At 35.8% G+C, this 19,390-nt stretch overlaps 1 protein-coding gene across 1 annotated transcript in view; it reads left to right on the top strand.

The window, feature by feature from the left end:
• Positions 1 to 19,390, top strand: part of ARFGEF1 (ADP ribosylation factor guanine nucleotide exchange factor 1) — a 127,817-nt gene that overhangs the window by 35,134 nt on the left and 73,293 nt on the right. Inside the window, exons 2-6 of the mRNA XM_043879457.1 lie at positions 11,936 to 11,966; positions 12,473 to 12,629; positions 13,788 to 13,934; positions 15,363 to 15,542; positions 18,222 to 18,498. Of these exons, the coding sequence (XP_043735392.1) occupies positions 11,936 to 11,966; positions 12,473 to 12,629; positions 13,788 to 13,934; positions 15,363 to 15,542; positions 18,222 to 18,498 (792 nt within the window). The remainder of the gene's footprint in view (positions 1 to 11,935; positions 11,967 to 12,472; positions 12,630 to 13,787; positions 13,935 to 15,362; positions 15,543 to 18,221; positions 18,499 to 19,390) is intronic.

Here is a 19,390-nt window from a genome sequence, read left to right as displayed (position 1 = left end):
GGGGTTGTCATACTGTTTTCAGTAAGCAGCTACACCAGTTTATATTCCCCCAAACAGTGCACAAGGAGTTCAATTTCTCTACCTCCTCACCTCTTGCCACCTTTTTTTTTTTTTTTGACAATAGCCATTCTGATGGCTGTGAAGTGGTATCTCACTGTGGTTTCTGTTTGCATTTCCCTGATGACTAGTAATGTTGAGCATCTTTTCGTGTTCTGGTTGGCCATTTGTCATCTTTGGAGAAATGTCTGTTCAAGTCCTTTGCCCACTTTTAAGTCAGAGTTTTGGTTGTTGAAGTTCCTTGTATATTCTGGGTATTAACTCTTAAGTAATTGATTTGCAAATATTCTCTCCCATTCCTTAAACTGCTTCTTCACTCTCTTGATTATATTATTTGATGCACAGTTTTTAGTTTTTATGTAGTCTAATTAATTTTTACTTTTGTTTCCTGTGCTTTTGGTGTCATATCCAACAAATCATTGCCAAATCCAGTGTCATGAAGCTTTTCCTTTATATTTTCCTTTATATGAGTTTTAACTTTTACATTTAGATATTTGATCCATTTTGAGTTAATTTCTGTATATGGTGTAAGGTAAGAGTTCATATATTTGTCTCTTTTAACCTCAGTCTTAGTTTTAGATAACAAAAGCCTTTAATAGTAGAAGTTGTTAATAAGCACAAAATTCTAAACAAATTTGAGTTGCTTGGTTATTAGACATCTCTCTTGTTAACTTTGGTGACCTCCTAAGGCTTTCTGCAGTAATGCACACAAATGTAGTTCTTTTACATAAGTTACTTGTTTATAAAAATAACATTACTGTTTAAATTGCCTATGGTAGCCTTGAGTGTTGTATAAGAACACAGAAAAACAAGTAATAGAATAAGAGAGAAGCACCAGCATTCTGTTTTTGTTTTCTTTATAGTGTTCAGCTAGATTTCGTGGTATGGTGGAAAAAAACCCAGATAGGCAATTTTTAATCTGGATTTTGTTATTTATTAGCTCTGAGACCAAGTTGTCAAGTTTCTTTGGATCTCTTTTCATCTGTAGTGCCTCCTTCATAGTTATTATAGAGTTAAATAAGATAGTGTATATAGTCAATAAATGTGCATTTCTCTCCCTACATTGTGATTTTCGAAGAATGTATGTACAATTTATTTACAAAACTAAGTATCTGCATAATATTAAAATAGTTGTTTAAGTCATTTGAGTTTAAGTCATTGAGTTTTCAAAGTAAAGTGACAGTTACCCTTTACTATTTGTGAAGGAGGGTCTATTGAGCTTATAACTCTGAACACTTATAACTCGTACACCTTCCACCATATATATTATACTTTAATAAAAAGATTACTCTAAAAATAATGTACAGTATAGTGTTAACTAGATTTATATCTACATTGTGGGATCATGGTTAGCGTTTTTTTTCTCCTTTATACTTTCTTGTATTTACCAGATTTTCTGAACTGATCATGGTTACTTTTTAAATTATGTTTTAAAAGACATTTTAAAGGTAACTTCATACTGAAGTGTTTATAGATTAAATGGTATGCCTGGAATTGGTGTGTCATTGAACTGAACTCATTGAGGAGGAGAGCGTGAAGTGGGTGGAGGGTATAAGTGGAGTATGATCATTGATGAAGGTGGATAACGGGACACGGGGATTCGGTATATTATTCTCTACTGTCAAATGTGTTTGGAATTTTCAGTAATAAAAAAATTTAAAAACCTGTACACTGTGAAATGGGAGACTTAAAAAGGACTCAAGAATAAGATGATTTTCTTTTTTCTAAGAGGAGCAGTTTTTTTATCTCAAAGTTGCTCTGTGACATGTGGGATCTTCCCTGATCAGGGATCAAACCCATGTCTCCTACACTGGCATGTGGATTTGTTACTGCTGAGTCACCGGGGAAGCTCTGATCCACTCTTTTTTAGATTGTTTTCCCATGTAGGTCATTGCAGAGGATTGAGTTACAGGTTACCTGTGCTAGGTCCTGACTAGCTATTTTATATGTAGTAAGGAACCATAACTTTCTTCAATTCTCTAAAGCCTAAGAAAGGTGAGGAAACTGCAGAAGAAAAGGTTGAAGCTGGCAAAGATTGGTTCATGAGGGTTAAGAAAAGCTGTCTCTAGAACATGAAAGGGCAGGGAGAAGCAGGAAGCACTGCTGTAGAAGCTGCAGAAGTTTCCAGAAGATCTAGCTAAGATCACTAATGAGGGTGGCTGCACTAAAAAGCAGCTTTTCAGTATCGATGAAACAGCCTTGTATTGAAGAAGATGCCATCTAGGACTTTCATAGCTAGAGAGGAGAAGTCAGTGCCTAGCTTCAAGGCTTTGAAGGGCAGGCTGACTCCCTAGTTAGGGGCTAATTAATGCAGCTGGTGACTTTAAGTGGAATCCAGTGTTTATTTGCCATTATGAAAGTCCTCAGCGCCCTTAAGAAGCACACTAAGACTCCTCTGCTTGTGCTCGGTCAGTGTAGCAACAAAGCCTGAGTGATAGCATATCTGTTTACAGCAGGGTTACTGAATATTTTAAGCCCACTGTTGAGACCTACTGGTTAGACAAAAGATTCCTTTCAAAGAATTACTACTCACTGACAGTATTCCTGATCACCGAAGAGCTCTGTTGGAGATGTATAGTGAGATTCATGTTGTTTTCATGCCTGTTAATAACACATTATCCATTCTGCAGCCCACAGATCAAGAAGTAATTTCCACTTTCAAGTCTTATTAGTGAAAAAATATGTTTTGTAAAGCTAAACCTGCCATAGTAGTGATTCCTTTGATGTTTCTGGGCAGAGTAAATGAAAACCTCTGGAAAGGATTCACCATTCTAAATGCAATTAACATTTGATTCATGGGAGCAGATCAAATACCAACATTAACAGGAGATTGGAAGAAGTTGATTTCAACCCTCATGGGTGACTTTAAGGAGTTTCAGGGTTCAGTGGAGGAAATAACTGCAGATGTGGTGGCAACAGCAAGAGAAGTAGAATTAAAATTGGAACCTGAAGATGTGACTGAATTGCTGCAGTCTCATGATAAAGCTTTAACAGATGAGGAGCTGCTTTTTATGAATAAGCAAAAGAAAGTGGTTTCTTGAGGTGTAATCTATTCCTGATGAAGATGCTGTGAAGATTATTGGAATGACAACAAAGGATTTAGAATATAACATAAATTTTATTGATACAGCAGCAGATTTTGAGAGGATTGACTCCAATTTTGAAAATTCTACTGTGGGTAAAACATTGTAAAATAGCATTGCATGCTACAGAGAAATTGTTCCTGAAAGGAATAGGCAATTGATGTGGCAGACTTCATTGATGTCTTATTTTAAGAAATTGCCATAGCCACCCCACTGAGCAACCACCACCCTGATCAGTCAGCAGCCATCAACACCAAGGCAAGACCCTCCACAAGGTGAAGGTTTGGATGATTGATAGTATTTTTTAGCAATAAAATATTTTTTGTTTTGTTTTGGGAGGGGCAGCACCACACTGCCTGGCTTTCAGGATCTTAGTTCCCAGACCAGGGATGGAACCTGTGCCTGTGCATTAAGTGCAAAACTATAACCACTGGATCACCAGGGGATTCCTACAAGTATTTTTCAATTAGAGTATGTACATTGTTTCAATTAGAGTATGTACATTCAATTTAGAGTAATGTACATAATAACGCTATTATGACCACTTAATAGATTACAGTATAGTATAAACATAACTTTTGTAGACCCTGGAAACCAGGCATTTGTGTGCCTTTATTGTGATACTTGCTGTATTGCAGTGGTCTGGGACTGAACCCTCCAGGATCTCCTGTATGCTTGCATACATTTATGAAGTGCTTTCATAAAGTCAAGCTTGGGTGGTTGCCTACTGGGTATTTATTGTTGTTTGTACTTTTTCATGTTTAAAACTTATCCCCAAAAAAGACTAAACCCAGCCCCAAACAAAGTACTTTCACACTTCCTGGATGCTCCTAATATTCTTATGAGTAGTTGTTTAGTTGCTAAGTCGTGTCCAACACTTTTGCGACCCCATGGACCGTAGCCTGTCAGGCTGCTCTGTCCATGGGATTTCCAATGCAAGAATACTAGAGTGCGTTTCCATTTCCTTCTCCAGAGCATCTTCCCAAACCAGGGATCAAACCCCTGTCTCCTTCATTGGCAGGCAGATTCTTTACTGCTGAGCCACTGGGGAAGCCCCATTCTTACAAGACAGAAATCTAAATATTAGTATGCCTATTTGAAAAGTCTATAAACTGAAGTTTAGAAAGGTCATACAGCGGCAGACCTGGGGTTTGACTCTGTCTTTTGGGGCTTCTAACCCATTTCTTGCTACTGTATTTTGCTTATGCACTCAAGTTGAAATAGAACTCAAGGCCCTGACTTACACAAGTGTAGTATTCTTTCCATGATCCCATAACTGTGGATTCTGCATATCTTCCTTTGAGCAGAATCTATGAAATGTCGATTGTTTATTTACCAGTAGGGATGTTAACACTGAGAACAATAACTGTTCTTGTTGATTTTCACTGTAGCCATTGCAAGTTGTTGATCGAAGACAGCCTCTGTGTTCCTTTCTGTCCAAATATTTAGTTCTGTTAAAGAACCATGTTCATAATTCGTAATTTCACTAAGTGTTTATTTTCACTTAGTTTTCTTTAAATTTGGCTTACCTATATTTATTCCTTTAGTATCATTAGATAGTCACTTGATCTGAATTCTATTGAGATTTTTTATTTTGTATTTTATACATGAAGTCAGGAAATGGGAAGAATTATTGAGTTGAAATGTTTACTATTCAAATTACGTTTCTAATTTTGATTTTCCAAAATAGGATTTTTTTTCTATTTATGAATTAACAGGCAGCACAGTGGTTTTTTGTTTTGTTAGAACTTGTATGGCACATTGGAAAACTACTAAAACAGCGTTGTTCTAAAATTAATATTCTTTTTAAATTAATATGTCATTGAAATTTAGTCATTTGATTTAGGCTTATTCCATAGCAAAGCCACACTTAAACCATTCTAAATCCTTCTTGTTATCTTGGGTAAGTCACTTCAGGTTTTTTATTCAGGTTATTTAATCTGTAAAATAGACATGTTGACAGTACTGTCTGCTGTTCTAAGAATTAATACATATGTAGAACTTCTTGGTAAATTGTAACATGCTACACAAATACAGGATATTTTTGTTGTTTATTAGACTTGTTTGTATTTGTGTGATTTTGGTGAACTAATCAACAGTTTTCATTATCTTAGAAGACATTTCTCACCGATCTCGGTATTATTGATGTACCACACATTGAAGAAACAGTTTCACTCTATTAGAATTTTTCATTCCTAGTTTTAAGTTATTTACCATGGGAAACTTACTTAAGTACATTAGAGAACTTAAATTTCAGTAGTATGCCATGTCTGCAGGGAATGTTCCAAAATCCCCAGTGAATGCTTGGACCAGTGGGTACCTATTGAACCATCTGTATACTGTGTTTTTACCTAAACGTACATACCTATGATACAGTTTAAGTACAGTAAATTATGAACAATTAACATAGAATAATTAAAGCAATATAAGGTAATAAGATTATGTAAGTATGGTCTCTTTCTCTAAATATATCTTATTGTAAAAATTTAATGCCTTTTCCATCTTAACTTAGCACTCAACACACTGGCTGTAACTTTTGCAGTTTGAGGTGTGACAGCAAAATTAACACAAACTTCTTTCTCTTTCTTCCCAATTTTGTGTGTCGAAGGTTCGTTTTTACCAAAGATCTTAGCAATCTCAGCCTTCAGTTTTTTTTTTCTTTCCTTATTAAGTCAAGAACTTACTCCTTGTCACTTAAAGAAAGCATATTTAGTTAAGTACACGCGTGCACAGTTGTGTCCTACTCTTTGTGACCCAATGGACTATAGCCCACCCTGTTCTTCTGTCCATGGGATTTCTCAGGAGAGATTACTGGAGTGGGTTGCCATTTCCTCCTCCAGGGGATCTTCCCAACCCAGGAACTGAACCCACAACTCTTGCTTCTAGGGATCAAACCTGTGTCCCTTACATTTCCTGCATTGGCAGGTGGATTCTTTATTACCGCACCACCTGGGAAGCCCAAAAGAAAGCACTTTAAGTGAAGCTAAAACTTCTCTTTGCCAGCATCACTGCTCTTGCACCATGAGGCCATTTTTCAGTCACATATGGGTTAACTTGAACACAGCACTGTGATACCATCTCTGAATATTCATCCTGATAACCAAGAGAGATAATAAGTCAGAGCAGGGAACTCTGAAGAGATGGATGGTTCATGCCCTTGATGGGACCAAGTAGGATGGTGTGGGTCAGCACAGGATTTCATCACACTGCTCAACATGTCATGCAGTTTAAAACTTCTGTTTATTTCTGGAATTTTCCATTTAATATTTTCAAACTGCAGTTTACTGTGGGTAATTGAAATTTCAGAAAGGGAACCATGAAAGGGGATCTACTGTACATGTAATCTTTGGCTAGAAATCAGGGTCTAAATTTAAAAGTTGTACAGTGCCTTTCTATTACAAGTAATGAATGATCTTTTCAAATGTTAACTTAGGGAATTGTAAGTTTGAGTGATTGTAAGCTGATTGTGGCTCTTGTATCCAGTTTTTATTTAAGTGGGAGCATCCCATCTCACCCCCTTAGATGGCTGCTCCTGTTTTATGGTGGTAATTTCACTTTAAACCTTTATTCTGAAAATTCCACCAATATTCAACCCATTGAGGACAGTTAGAATGTTTGCAGTCAGAATTTTGCCCTTCTTTTTGACACATCTTCCAGAACCATATTGGGCTTCCCAGATAGCTCAGTTGGTAAAGAATCCTCCTGTCAGTGCAGGAGACAAGTGTTTGATCCCTGGGTCAGGAAGAGCCCCTGGAAAAGGAAATGACAACCCACTCCAGTATTCTTGCCCGAAGAATTCCATGGACAAGGGAGCCTGGCTGGCTGTGGTCACTGGGGTCACAGAAGAGCTGGGCTCAACTTCGCGACTAAGCACACAAGCACACTGGAGCCAGAGAATCAATGGGGCTCTGCTGGCTTCCCGTGGGGAGGGCAGGAATATTGGCTTTTGGATGAAAATCTATTCTTCTCCCTTTCATATTTCAGAAAAGAGCCACGCCTATCTAGTCCTGACTGGGATACAAAAACATTTATTTGGAATTCAGCAGGAAATTTGGTAATATAAAGGACTGCTCAGTTTGGTTTATGGTGCTTCTTTCCTTTTATAGAATACTGCAAGGTAAATTTTAGCTTAGCTCAGGGCAAAATGATTACAAATACATGATCAGTAAACTTTCTAAGCTGTGTAAGAGTACTTAGATTGCATTGGTAGCTGTGACAGTTGTTATTGTAAGCCATGGCGATCAATAAAATCTTACAGTATAAGATCTTTTTGCTTCTTTTAGATTGGAAGGAAGATGGTAGTGAGAGTGGTAGTGTAAGAAGAAGTTATCTTTCTGTTTTCTGGGTGCTAAAAAGAAACTTCAGCTGGTCTTTTGTTTTAAATTACTTTGTACTTCATAGCTATCAACTATTTATATATGATTTAGTCATAATTTTGTAAATGAATTTTGCAGAGGACCTCTAGGTCCTGAGGAGGCTGATAAATACATTACAAAGGTCCTGAGAAGGCTGATAAATACATTACAAGGGTAGAAGTCCAGGCTGCATTTCTATACCTGTTAACCAGCTGGATTCCAATTGCTCAGAATCCACTGGAACTTTCCACATTCCTGGCAGGTTTTCTTTTTTTGTATATGTACTCCTCAGTTAGCTCTCTCCCCCATTTGCCAGAGTTATTTCAAACCCCAGTCTCCTCCGCCTCCTTAGTCCTTTCTGAGGAGGCCCAGTTACCTATTGCTGTGTGATAAACCAGTCCAAGACTTAGTGGTGTGAATCAATGACCTTTTTATTACGCTCAGAGCTTCTGTGTGTCAGGAATTCGGGTGAGCCACGTTGCTGCTCCAGTGTCGGGAGTCTCAGCTGAGAAGACACAAATGCTGGGGGAGACATGAATGGCAGAGAACTGGAATCCTCGGGAGGCTTCTTCACTCAACGTGTCTGGTGCCTGGGCTGTAATGACTTGAAAGCTGGGCTCAGCTGGTGGTGTTGACTGAACAATTTACATACAGCTTTCCCATGGCTTGGACTTCCCACATCAGGGCCTTTATGTTCCATGAGTGGGTGTCTGGAGACCCAGCAATCCAGGAGAATTGGTCAGGAGATGCTTGGCCTTTTCTGACCTGAATCTTTGTGGTGTTCCCTGTCACTTCCATTGTATGCTGTTGGTTATGAATGAATTTCCGAGGCCAGCCATACGTAAGGGGGATGAAATTAGACTGTCTCTCTTGGTGGGGTGTGCAAGGTCACTTTGCAGAAGGGCATGTGGGGGTGGAAAATAGTGACCATTTTTGAAAACACAGTCTGTCACATTATCTCTTGATCTTCAAATTCATATACCTGAGTGCCTGCTGAATGATGCCACTTGAACATCCCCATTGCTTAAAACAAAACATGACCAAAATTTTCCTCATCTTCACCCCTGCACCTTCACCCCAACTTGTTCACAGGGAGAAAACTGTGATTAGTGGTACCTTTATTATCCAGTTAGGCAAGCCCCATCTTCTCTTCTTGCTCCTTTTCCTCCTCCTAGATAAATGAGATTGCTTCATTCTTTTTCCTCCCACGATGTCCATGGAATGACATTTACTCATCCCTGGTGTCACAGCTTTTGTTCAAGCCATTATCTCTTTTGTAAATACTGTTAACATTCTATTTAATGCCTGTATTTTTGTTTAATCCTTAACTGTATGAAATGTGATGCTAAAGTCATAGAATTGGCTTTGAAAAAGTAAACCTAACAGAATATATATACATCCAAAGGCATGTTATTTTTCAAAGTGATCCCTTAAATTTATGTAGTATTTTAGAAATGTTTTGTTTAAAATTGCTTAAATGTATAGTCATCGTTAGTCATCGTTGATCCAAATTACTGCTTTTAATTAATCCTATGTCATTTTTATAGTTTGGGTTACAGACTTCTTTCAGATTCTAATGAGAGTTACATACTTTTTCTAAAACACTGCTTGCACACTCACAATTTGCCATGATTTGCAGAAGCCCTGAATTTAAGAACTTTTGTTTTGAGGTCACATACCATTCTTCATGCTTGGCTCCAAACCACTTGTGGTTAATTGGTGGTTAGAATTTGATTCCTTTTCTAGAGATTTTTTCCTTCTATGAGATTATTCATTTAAAAGAAGGAAGCAGGCAGGAAAGAACTGCAAACAGTGAATTCCACAAATATTTTTGAATACTGGCAGTATTATGATAATCGAAGCATAACCTCCCACAGTTACTGCTTTGAAAGAGACAGTACATTGGCCATGTAAGTTCTAATATGTTTATTACAGACTCTTCATTTGGCTTTGTCTTTCCTGAGATTGGGAGCTTCCCTGGTGGCTCAGATGGTAAAAGCGTCCGCCTGCAATGCGGGAGATCTGGGTTCCATCCCTGGGTTGGGAAGATCCCCTGGGGGAGGAAATGGCAACCCACTCCAGTACTCTTGCCTGGAAAATTCCATGGATGGAGGAGCCTTGTAGGCTACAGTCCATGAGGTTGCAAAGAGTCGGACAAGATTGAACAACTTCATCTTCACTTTTCCTTAGATTCAGCTTCCCTTGTGGTTCAGCTGGTAAAGAATCCGCCTGTAATGCGGGAGACCCGGGTTCAGTCCCTAGTTTGGGAATAACACCTGGAGAAGGGAAAGGCTACGCACTCCAGTGTTCTGGCCTAGAGAATTTCATGGACTGTATAGTCCATGGGATCACAAAGAGTCAAACACAGCTGAGCAACTTTCACTTCACTTTCTTAAATTATCAGTTTGCATTGAGTGAGTAAGTGCTGTTGCTCTGTAAGCTGTAAGACAGTGATGTCATGAGAAGTGAAGTGATACCATGAGAGGTAGATATAAATCACATGTATCATGTATATGCATTTTAATAGAATTTCTTGAAATCTGTATAAATGTCATTTTGAAGTTTATATTGTACTGTCAGTGGGGGAAAAGAAAACTGCTCAGCAAGTTGATGGAACTCATGAGAGAGAATATTGAATATACTTGGGGAACCAAGTACATAACTTGCTTGTGATCAATTGGTGTTTTTTTTTTAATAAATCATTCTTTCCTGCTCATTAAACAAGTCCTGTGCCTTATTAACTGTTCTGGTAATTTAATATACTTTGTTTCAGTAACTTAATGTACCTGAAAGGAATAAAACTTGTATTTCTTTTAAAATACTTTAAAATCTATACTTTTTATGCTAATTTACACTGATCTATTTCCTCCAATTTTTAACCTTTTCCTTCTATGTATAATACAGTGGTTGTTTTTAAGGTTTTAAAAACATTATATAAAAATGATTGTGAAGGGATAGGGCGAGTTAATGGCTAGAGAGACAATGATTCCTGAAAGAATTTCAGTATTAAAGTGTTATGACTACATATTTAAAAATAACTAAATATCACTAAACAAACAAATCCAGTGTCTGGTTTTTGTCTTACTTCAGCTCAAGAGTAAGGACTTTTATTATCACATCTGGTATTGTCTGTTTGCGTCGTCTAGTGTTTCCAGAGCAATGTCAGAACTATTTTGCTGTTTGTGGTCATCCTTGTAATGATTCTGACTTTAATGGGAAAATATTTCACAGTTAAGCACCCAGAGGTTTTGAATTTGAGTATACTATTTCTTAATTTGATACTTTAGTATTTTGTTTCTTCTGGGTTTTTTTTCCTTTAATAATTGAGAATTAATTAGCTTACAGTTGAGCCTTGAACAGTGCAGATTTGAACTGCATGAGTGCACATGTACATGGATATTTTTCAGTAGTAAATACTACAGTAGCACACAGTCCTTTGTAGATTGAATCATGGATACAGCAGAAGTGGAGGGCTGACTATAATTTAGCCCTCACCTTGTTCAAAGGTCAACTATACTTGATTCTACTGTTGAAGGCCAACCTGAAGCAAACTCTTTTCAAGCCCTGATTCATCAGAGAGGCAGTTTCCTTGAATGAGGTGTTACTGGGCACTTATTACAAGTTAAGAAATAAGTTAGTCCGTGTAAAACGTAATAGTGCTTATCCTATAGTAAATACTCAATAATTATGGTTATTATTAATGTTATATTTGAATGCTTTTCTTACAGATTTCCTATAGGTTTACTCAATTAACCAGATTCCTCAATTTATTATTAAATTTAAGGTTATTCTGTGACCCAGGTACAATTCCTCAAATTTACCTCATCTCTTATGGATATAAACAGCAAAAGGGAAATTTTCCCATTAAATTGGGCATGTTATGTTATAGTGCCTTGTATAGTCATAAGTAGAAAAATTGGTTAAATATCAACACATCTGTAACATGAAGTTATATATCAAGTTATATCAAGAAGTTATAGTCCTGGCCTGATAATCTCCTTGAGATAATCCCAAGGGGGTATCTTGAGTTATTTTCCTTACCCACATGTGCCTTATATTTTGTCATTTGAATACAGTATACATATTCTGTTCTTAATACTAATGCCTCTGGTTAATGCAAATACTAACTTGACCCTCCTCCCCCAAGAAAAAACTACTTTGAGAAAAGGAAATGCTTTGAAAATTAGTTATCTGTAATTTGTACCTATTCTTGTGGTTGTTAATGTATGTTCCTCATAAGTCTTACAGAATTATATTATTTGTGTAAATTAATATATTTGGCAGCAACAGAGTTTTAGTACCTGATAATTTTTGAAATTGTATTCTTCCCAACATCTTATAGAAGTTATAAATTAAAGCCTGTAATCAAATTAGTTTTATGATCTTTCTCTTGTCAAGTTTTCTAATGTATGCTTCTTTTCTCCCCCCGCCCCCAACCAGAGGAAATAAAAGCGGAAACTGAAAAGCAGAGGTTTGTGGGGTTTTTTTTCCTTCAGTAAAAATAATTTGCAAACTTAATAGTCTTGGCAAAATAATAATGTAATCATCTCTGTTGGATGTGGCAGATTTTCTGTATGTGGTCTTTATAATAAAATCAATTTTTAAAAAATGATTTTGAGAAATATTATAAACATAAATACAAAAAGATTTTATAAATAAGGGTATTTCTGAAATACTGTAAGATATGCTTTGTCTTTGCTTAAAGACTGATTCATTTTTAGAAAGATTACTAAATATTTAGTAACCTATATAATTTAAAAATTAATTGTTTAAATAATTTCCTTGCATTTAGTTATAGCTTTGATGACTAGCTTATGACCTATAGCAAATCACTTAACTTCTCTGGGCTTTGATTTCCTCATGAAATACAAGAAAATGAAGATTGGTTTAGCACAGTGCCTTTTAGAACTGGAATTTGAGAATATCATCAAGATGATGAATATGATATTCTAATCAAACTCTTCGTTTTTCCTTTAGTCCTCCTCATGGAGAAGCAAAAGCTGGATCAAGCACCCTTCCACCAGTGAAATCAAAGACAAATTTTATCGAAGCAGACAAGTACTTCCTCCCCTTTGAATTGGCATGCCAGTCCAAATGTCCCCGCATAGTCAGTACATCTCTAGATTGTTTACAGGTATGTATAAAATGGCACTATCTAAAAACCCTCTTATTTGTATGTATTCCTATATATTACAGTTGATGAATAGCTCAGGCATTTTCTGTGAAAGCCTTGATTATTCTTTTTATGGTAAGAAACTAAATGGATTCTTACACTCAAGAGAAACAGTAGTTGCAAAAAGATGTTTCTAGTTTAAGGGTAATACAAATCATTAGTTAGCTTAGTGAGAGGCAGTCTCTTCTAAGGTTATTAATAATGAAAGTTAACCTGCTGGTGATTTTATATATCTCATTATTTGCAGTGATTTTACTAGATGCTTGCTGTTTTATGTAAAGCAGTAGGTTAATATTAACAGTTCAATATTTATACTTACTACAAAACTTTAGCACTGACCTTTATTTATGTCAGAAAATTCTTTTCTGTCTTCTATTTTACTTACACAGACAAACATGCGTGCATGTGTGTATACACATTCTCTTAGATATTTGTGAGACAAACCTCCAGAGAAAGAGTCCTTCTCTTTTCGGGTATTTTCACTGTTTGGGGATTATATCTTTTAAACTGACAGTTGAGTGGAAAAGATCATATGATTTGTTGTTAAGATAGGTTAAGGATAAGTTCATTTGATTTGTCACCTTGTTTTCTCTGACAAATTAAAATTATAATATCTAAGGCCTTCCTTCCAGGGTTGTAATGGTAATGATACATGAACAGATCTGTGATACATTATGGCGAGTGTGTGGAAATTGGGTTTTCAGCATATTCACAGATCTAATTTGAAAAAAGATTTGGGTCGTTTGAGTGTGTTAAGATAGCTTTCACAAAAGCAGTATCAGTAATGTTTGGATAGAAAGCAGTGAGTTGTTACAACTCATCAGAGACAAGTTCTAAGGCCTGCCTTTGTCAAAGTATTGCCTGATGGTTTTGTTATCATTATTTTCCTGTTTTTGTGATTATTACAAGTGTAAATGATTTCACATGCTTATAGCTAATAAAGCTTTCTTCAGGAAAAGTTGGTATAGCCTTGACTTTTACTATATCTTAATGTTTTTGTGTAAAAACTTTAACATATAATCAATTTGTATATTATAATTTTAATGTGTATTTCATTAGTGTGTGTATATATATATTTGTTAGCTTAATTAGGATCTTTATCTTCTTTCTTGGTTTCAGAAACTTATTGCTTATGGGCACTTGACTGGCAATGCTCCAGATAGTACAACACCAGGCAAAAAATTAATTGATAGAATTATTGAAACAATTTGTGGCTGTTTCCAAGGTCCTCAAACAGATGAAGGAGTTCAGTTACAAATAATAAAGGTAATTAATTATAAGAACTGAATTTGTTATTCATTATCTGTACTTTTTAAAATCAAATGCCTTTTACCTTGAGAGCATTGGGAAAAGTCATTTTATGTGCTTTCCAGATAAGATAAAGTTCATTTGGGGGCTTTTTAGATTCTATTTCAGGGGATTACATTGTTAAATGCTGAGAGTTCACTAGGGGAAGATTGTTATTTTGAAGGTCCCAGTTTAGGCCCCCAGAATCTTCCAGAGCTTTTCAGTTTCTGGCATGATTTTATCGTTTGAGCTTTAGGGTCCTGTGTGAAGGTCCTGTGACCCTTCTAGTTTCTTCTTCTCCTGTCATACCCCTTGTAGTCTGCCTTCTAGTCCCAGGCTTCACCATGTGAAACACTTGTGCACCAGTTTCCCTGCTTCCCTTGCACCTGTCAGTCTGCTGAACCTGCTCAGGTAATCCTGGCCTAGGTTTGTGCTCTGATACACCTGGATCATTAAACTCCTTTAAAGAAAAATCACTCATTTGTGTTTTCAGTCTGCTGTGTAAATACTCAATTTTTAATGTTACTGCTAATAATGGTGGTGCTATGTTGATTTGTCAGCAAAATTTTCTTGTACTATTAGTACTTTAGTTTACATGTATAATGTATTCCTCCATAGTTTACATGTATAATGTGTTCCTCTATAGTTTACATGTATAATGTGTCCCCTCTGAGCTTTTCAGTCTCATAGCAGCATTCTCTTCATAAGTCATAAAATATCTTGATTCTAAAAAAGCGATCCAGTTTGGCCTCTCATTTGCAGTTTCATGTCAGTTGTGGTTTGTTTACTGTGTGCTCGATGTTGACCTGCATAGCGCTGAACAGCATATTAATGGAAGGACAAAAGATACCAGTCCTTGCTTTTGAGAAATTGAGTAACATGTGACAGTTCACATAAGTTAAAGCTGTTCATTATATTGGAGAATTCACCTTAGGATTATTTTAAATGTTTTATTTTAAAACATTTGTAAGTATCTTCAACAATAACAGTAACACACTGAGTTCAGTCTATAAGTTAGATCTCAGAAAAATTTGGAAGTGAATAGGACACAATATGTATTCTGTAAAGTTGACATTTAGTTCAACAGATACATCATATGAAGCATATATCTGTGCTATACTATGACAGTATTAATGCTGTGCATTTTAGTAGACTAAAATAATATTTCTGTTAAAATGACACAGCTGATGATCTATTTAAGGTAGGTAGAAACTCTTGTATACTTTACCTTAAAGTGGTAATGGTGTCTGAAAGTTTTAATTCTGATACAAAAAATAGCCATGTATTTTTTTTTTTTTAATTTTTTATTAGTTGGAGGCTAATTACTTCACAGCCATGTATTTTTGTGTTGAAAATCTGGATGTGAAAAATTGCTTTATCTTAGTTTTCTTTTTTTTTTTTTTAAAGGCTTTACTAACTGCAGTAACATCTCAACACATAGAAATTCATGAAGGAACTGTACTGCAAGCTGTGAGAACATGTTACAACATATATCTAGCAAGCAAAAATCTCATCAATCAGACAACAGCCAAAGCTACTCTTACTCAGATGTTAAATGTTATCTTTGCACGCATGGAAAACCAAGCAGTAAGTATTAAAAAATGAGAGAGATGGTATAGAACACCACAGGCATCAACTATAGAAAAGATTTTGCAAAAATTATAATAAAATCTTTTGTGACTGTGCAGAAAATATCTTCATTTATAGTTTCATGTACTGGAGATGTGTGGTATTGTTTTGTTTTGACTGGCTTACTGACTTGTTTAGTTTCGGATTAAAATTTTTTTTTTCATCACAAATAGAATTTGAAAGATACATCTTGATTGGCAGAAGCCATTACACATTGTCTGTCTCATGATCTGAAGTATCACCCAGACCACCCTGGCACGGTGTGGGAGGGGACTCTACTGGGAGGTGAGGGTCAGAAGTGGAGACTGTTGGTGGCCGTCCTAGGAAGACTGGCTTTCACACTGCTCTGGATACTCTTTCATACTTTACTTTTTGCAGTCAGCATTATTTCCTGGAAAGCATTCCATGTCTACCCTTAGAAAACTTCCTCATTCTTTTTGACAGATGGTGTAGTACTCAAGGATGTACCATAGTCTATTCAGTCACTCTCCTGTGTTTTAGATTATTAGCATTGGATTATTGCTCATATTTTACAACCACAAAAAATGGTTTTGCTGCTTTTTGAAGAAGTGAATGAGACTATCACTTTTTAATAACAGAAATATAAGAAATACAAATTTTATTGGTTTGACTTGTTCAACAAATCATGCTATGTTTTCTTTATGTTCTTGGCACTGTTCTTGTTCTCAGTTATACAGTGCTGAACATAACCAGCGCTAAATGACCATTACTCTCAAAGAGCTTAAAGTCCGTGGAGCATAGAGGGGAAAGTGAGTGTTAAATAATCACACAAATAAATATATAACTGAATTATGATAAAGACTATGAACATGTGTCAAGTTATGAAGCATATTTACTCCTGTGCTATGGATAATTAGAGAAAAGTAGGAAAGGGAAGAGAGTGAAAAATAAAAGGGGGACAGAGTGATTTTCCACGTATGCTAAAATATTCTAAGCTGGAAGTGTAATTCATTTATATATACTACTGATAACTTGTCCTTGCCTTTCCAAATAAAATCACTATAAAGTGTTCAGTTCTAAAGTTATTTTAAAGGAGAAAATGCTAGTTTCTTTCTCTAGAGTGGTCGTCTTCAATTGGAGGTACCCAAAGCCACTTTTGAGACACTTACTGGGGTGAGTCATGACCTGTCATGGACTGTGATGTTGCTAAACCCTGTTCAGTATACCAGCCAGCGTCCACCCCATCCCAACCCCACTCACATATAACAAAGGATTATCTGATCCAAATGTCAGTAGTACTGATGGTGAGAAATCCTGCTCTAGAAAGTGTGAGAGTATATAGAAAATGTTTAAAGGTTATTTTCAGGAGCCTTTCTAGAATTTATACAAGTCTGGGATAAGTAGAAAAAAGCTAGAATTCAACACTGTGCTTGTCTGTAGTTCCAAAGCGTGTGCGTGCCCTACTAAACCATGGTAGATTAGCTGAGGTTAGGCTGAGGGCGAGACTGCGGGTCATGGGTTCCTCGTTGTTCATTTGGAAGTTGACTTTCTCATAAATGGGCTGAAGCTTTGGTTTGAGAAGTCTCTTCTGATTCTGTGTGCAACTTGTCATGCCCATCAGTTTCCTTATCTGTAAAACACGGGCGTTAGATGGTGTAGATTATAAGTCTCTTCCTACCTTTTGAGGATTAAAATGTTTTAATTCAACTTTAATTTATAAATTCATATAGCTAATTCTGATATTTCCACATAACCTTGAATTTTTAATTTTTCAAAATTAATTTTTATTGGAATATAGTTGCTTCACATGTGTTAATTTCTGCTGTTCAACAAAGTGAATTAAAAAGAAAAAAATATATATATACACACATATATACCCCCTTTTTTAGTTTTATGGTACACATAACCTGGAATGTTACTAGGAGTATGAAATGTTCATATATGACACTGTAAAGTATTTATCTTTGTGGAAATTAATTTTGTGAGAATGTTTCTTATTAGGTCATGAAGACCAAAAGAGATGTGTTTAAAAGCAATAAAGTGCTAAAAAATGAAACGCTGTGATCTTGATTATTACTGTTTTTAGCATCCTGTAAGTGAGCCAGTTTTACACGTGGTATTATATACATAATAATGACAGGTCTCCTAAAATAAAACTGAAACATTTATAGATAGTATTTTTCATTCTTTAAATGACTGATTAGGCAGAGGCATTTAAGTATTTACTACCATTTTATTTATTCATTGTAATTTTATTATTTTTAATACATTTGACAAGTTGACAGAAGAACATACTACAGAAAGGTTTTCACTGAAAAGTTCCCTCCACTCTTCCTAACTTCTGTCCCCTATAGGTAACCATTATTTCTAGCTTCTTATATATATGTCTAGACTTTGTTTTTGTATATATAAGTAAAAATGAATATGTGTGTATTTTATTTCCCCATCTACTATTTCCCTTCCTTGGTGAAACTTTTATTTGATTTTAGGTAAGTCTGCTTTTCTGTTGGCAGCAATCTAGTTATTATCCTAAGGTTATTAAAAAAAAATGTTTTTTCTTTTAAGTAATACATTAACATCATTTAAACACCAAAAATATTGACAAGAGGATATAGTGAAAGACATTCATCTCTGTTCTTATTGCCAAATACAGGAAATTATTTTCTTTTTTTGCAGTTGCAGGAAGCCAAACAAATGGAAAAAGAAAGGCATCGACAGCACCACCATCTGTTGCAGTCTCCAGTAAGCCATCATGAGCCTGAATCACCTCAACTCAGATACTTGCCACCTCAAACTGTTGATCACATATCCCAAGAACATGAAGGGGACCTTGATCCCCAGACAAATGATGTGGATAAAAGCCTTCAGGATGATACAGAGCCCGAAAATGGATCTGATATTTCCAGTGCAGAAAATGAGCAGACTGAAGCTGATCAGGCAACTGCAGCTGAAAGTAATCTTTTTGAGAAAGGGTTTGCGGGGTGGGAGGGTATGTATTAAAGGAAGAATGTAGGAAGGCAATTCTGGTAAAGAAGTGTGAAAAGAGTAATATGACCTAATGGATATCGGACACATTGTGGTAATTGTGGACTTTTTCCAGCCTAGTCGGTAAAGTTAATTTCACTTAAGCTCACAAGACATCTATTAGCGATATTATGCATTCATTAGTATCTCACAAGCAGGATGATTTACAGATGGGCTTTGGAGGAGATATGTTACTAAAGAGGGTCATAAATGTCTGTGAGCATGTTATGTAGGAGCTTTAGGTTTCTTAAAATCAGTTTATAGCAAACAGGAGACCTATTTATTTGTAAGGTTTTCTGGAATGTGACTGAAAATTTTAGGACATCATTTTAAATTCACAAAATACTATTGTCAAAAGAGTACTGAAATTAAATATGAAAAGAAATCTTTTGAGTAACCACCTGACATATAAAAATACTTATTTTTAAATCCTGACATGTAATAGTCAATGATATTTAGATATTCTCTGGCACTGTTTTTTCTGAGTATACTTATTTATAAGAAAAGTTACAAGACTACAAAAATTAAACTATATTTATTTATATTACAAATTTGTTTCTCTAAAAATAATCACATGCAATCATTTTTCCCCACAAGCATTGTTCTCAGCTTTAGCTGTTTTATAAAATTGCCAGGCAGTGAGTTTCTTCCCTTCATCCCTCCTCAGCTTGGTGTCAAAAAATGATGAAAATTCTGTTACCTTCCCAATAGAGTTAGGATGGTTAGGGTTTAGTTACAGTTCATCTGAATTCTGTTTTCATTTTCCTTTGAGGAAAATCTTCTATAGTATATTTTCAGCTCTTGACTTTTTTAAACCACAT

This window comes from Cervus elaphus, chromosome 21, assembly GCF_910594005.1.
Source record: "Cervus elaphus chromosome 21, mCerEla1.1, whole genome shotgun sequence".
Taxonomy (NCBI): domain Eukaryota; kingdom Metazoa; phylum Chordata; class Mammalia; order Artiodactyla; family Cervidae; genus Cervus; species Cervus elaphus.
Note: the sequence above shows the minus strand (reverse complement) of the source record. Positions and strands in the feature narration are given on the sequence as shown.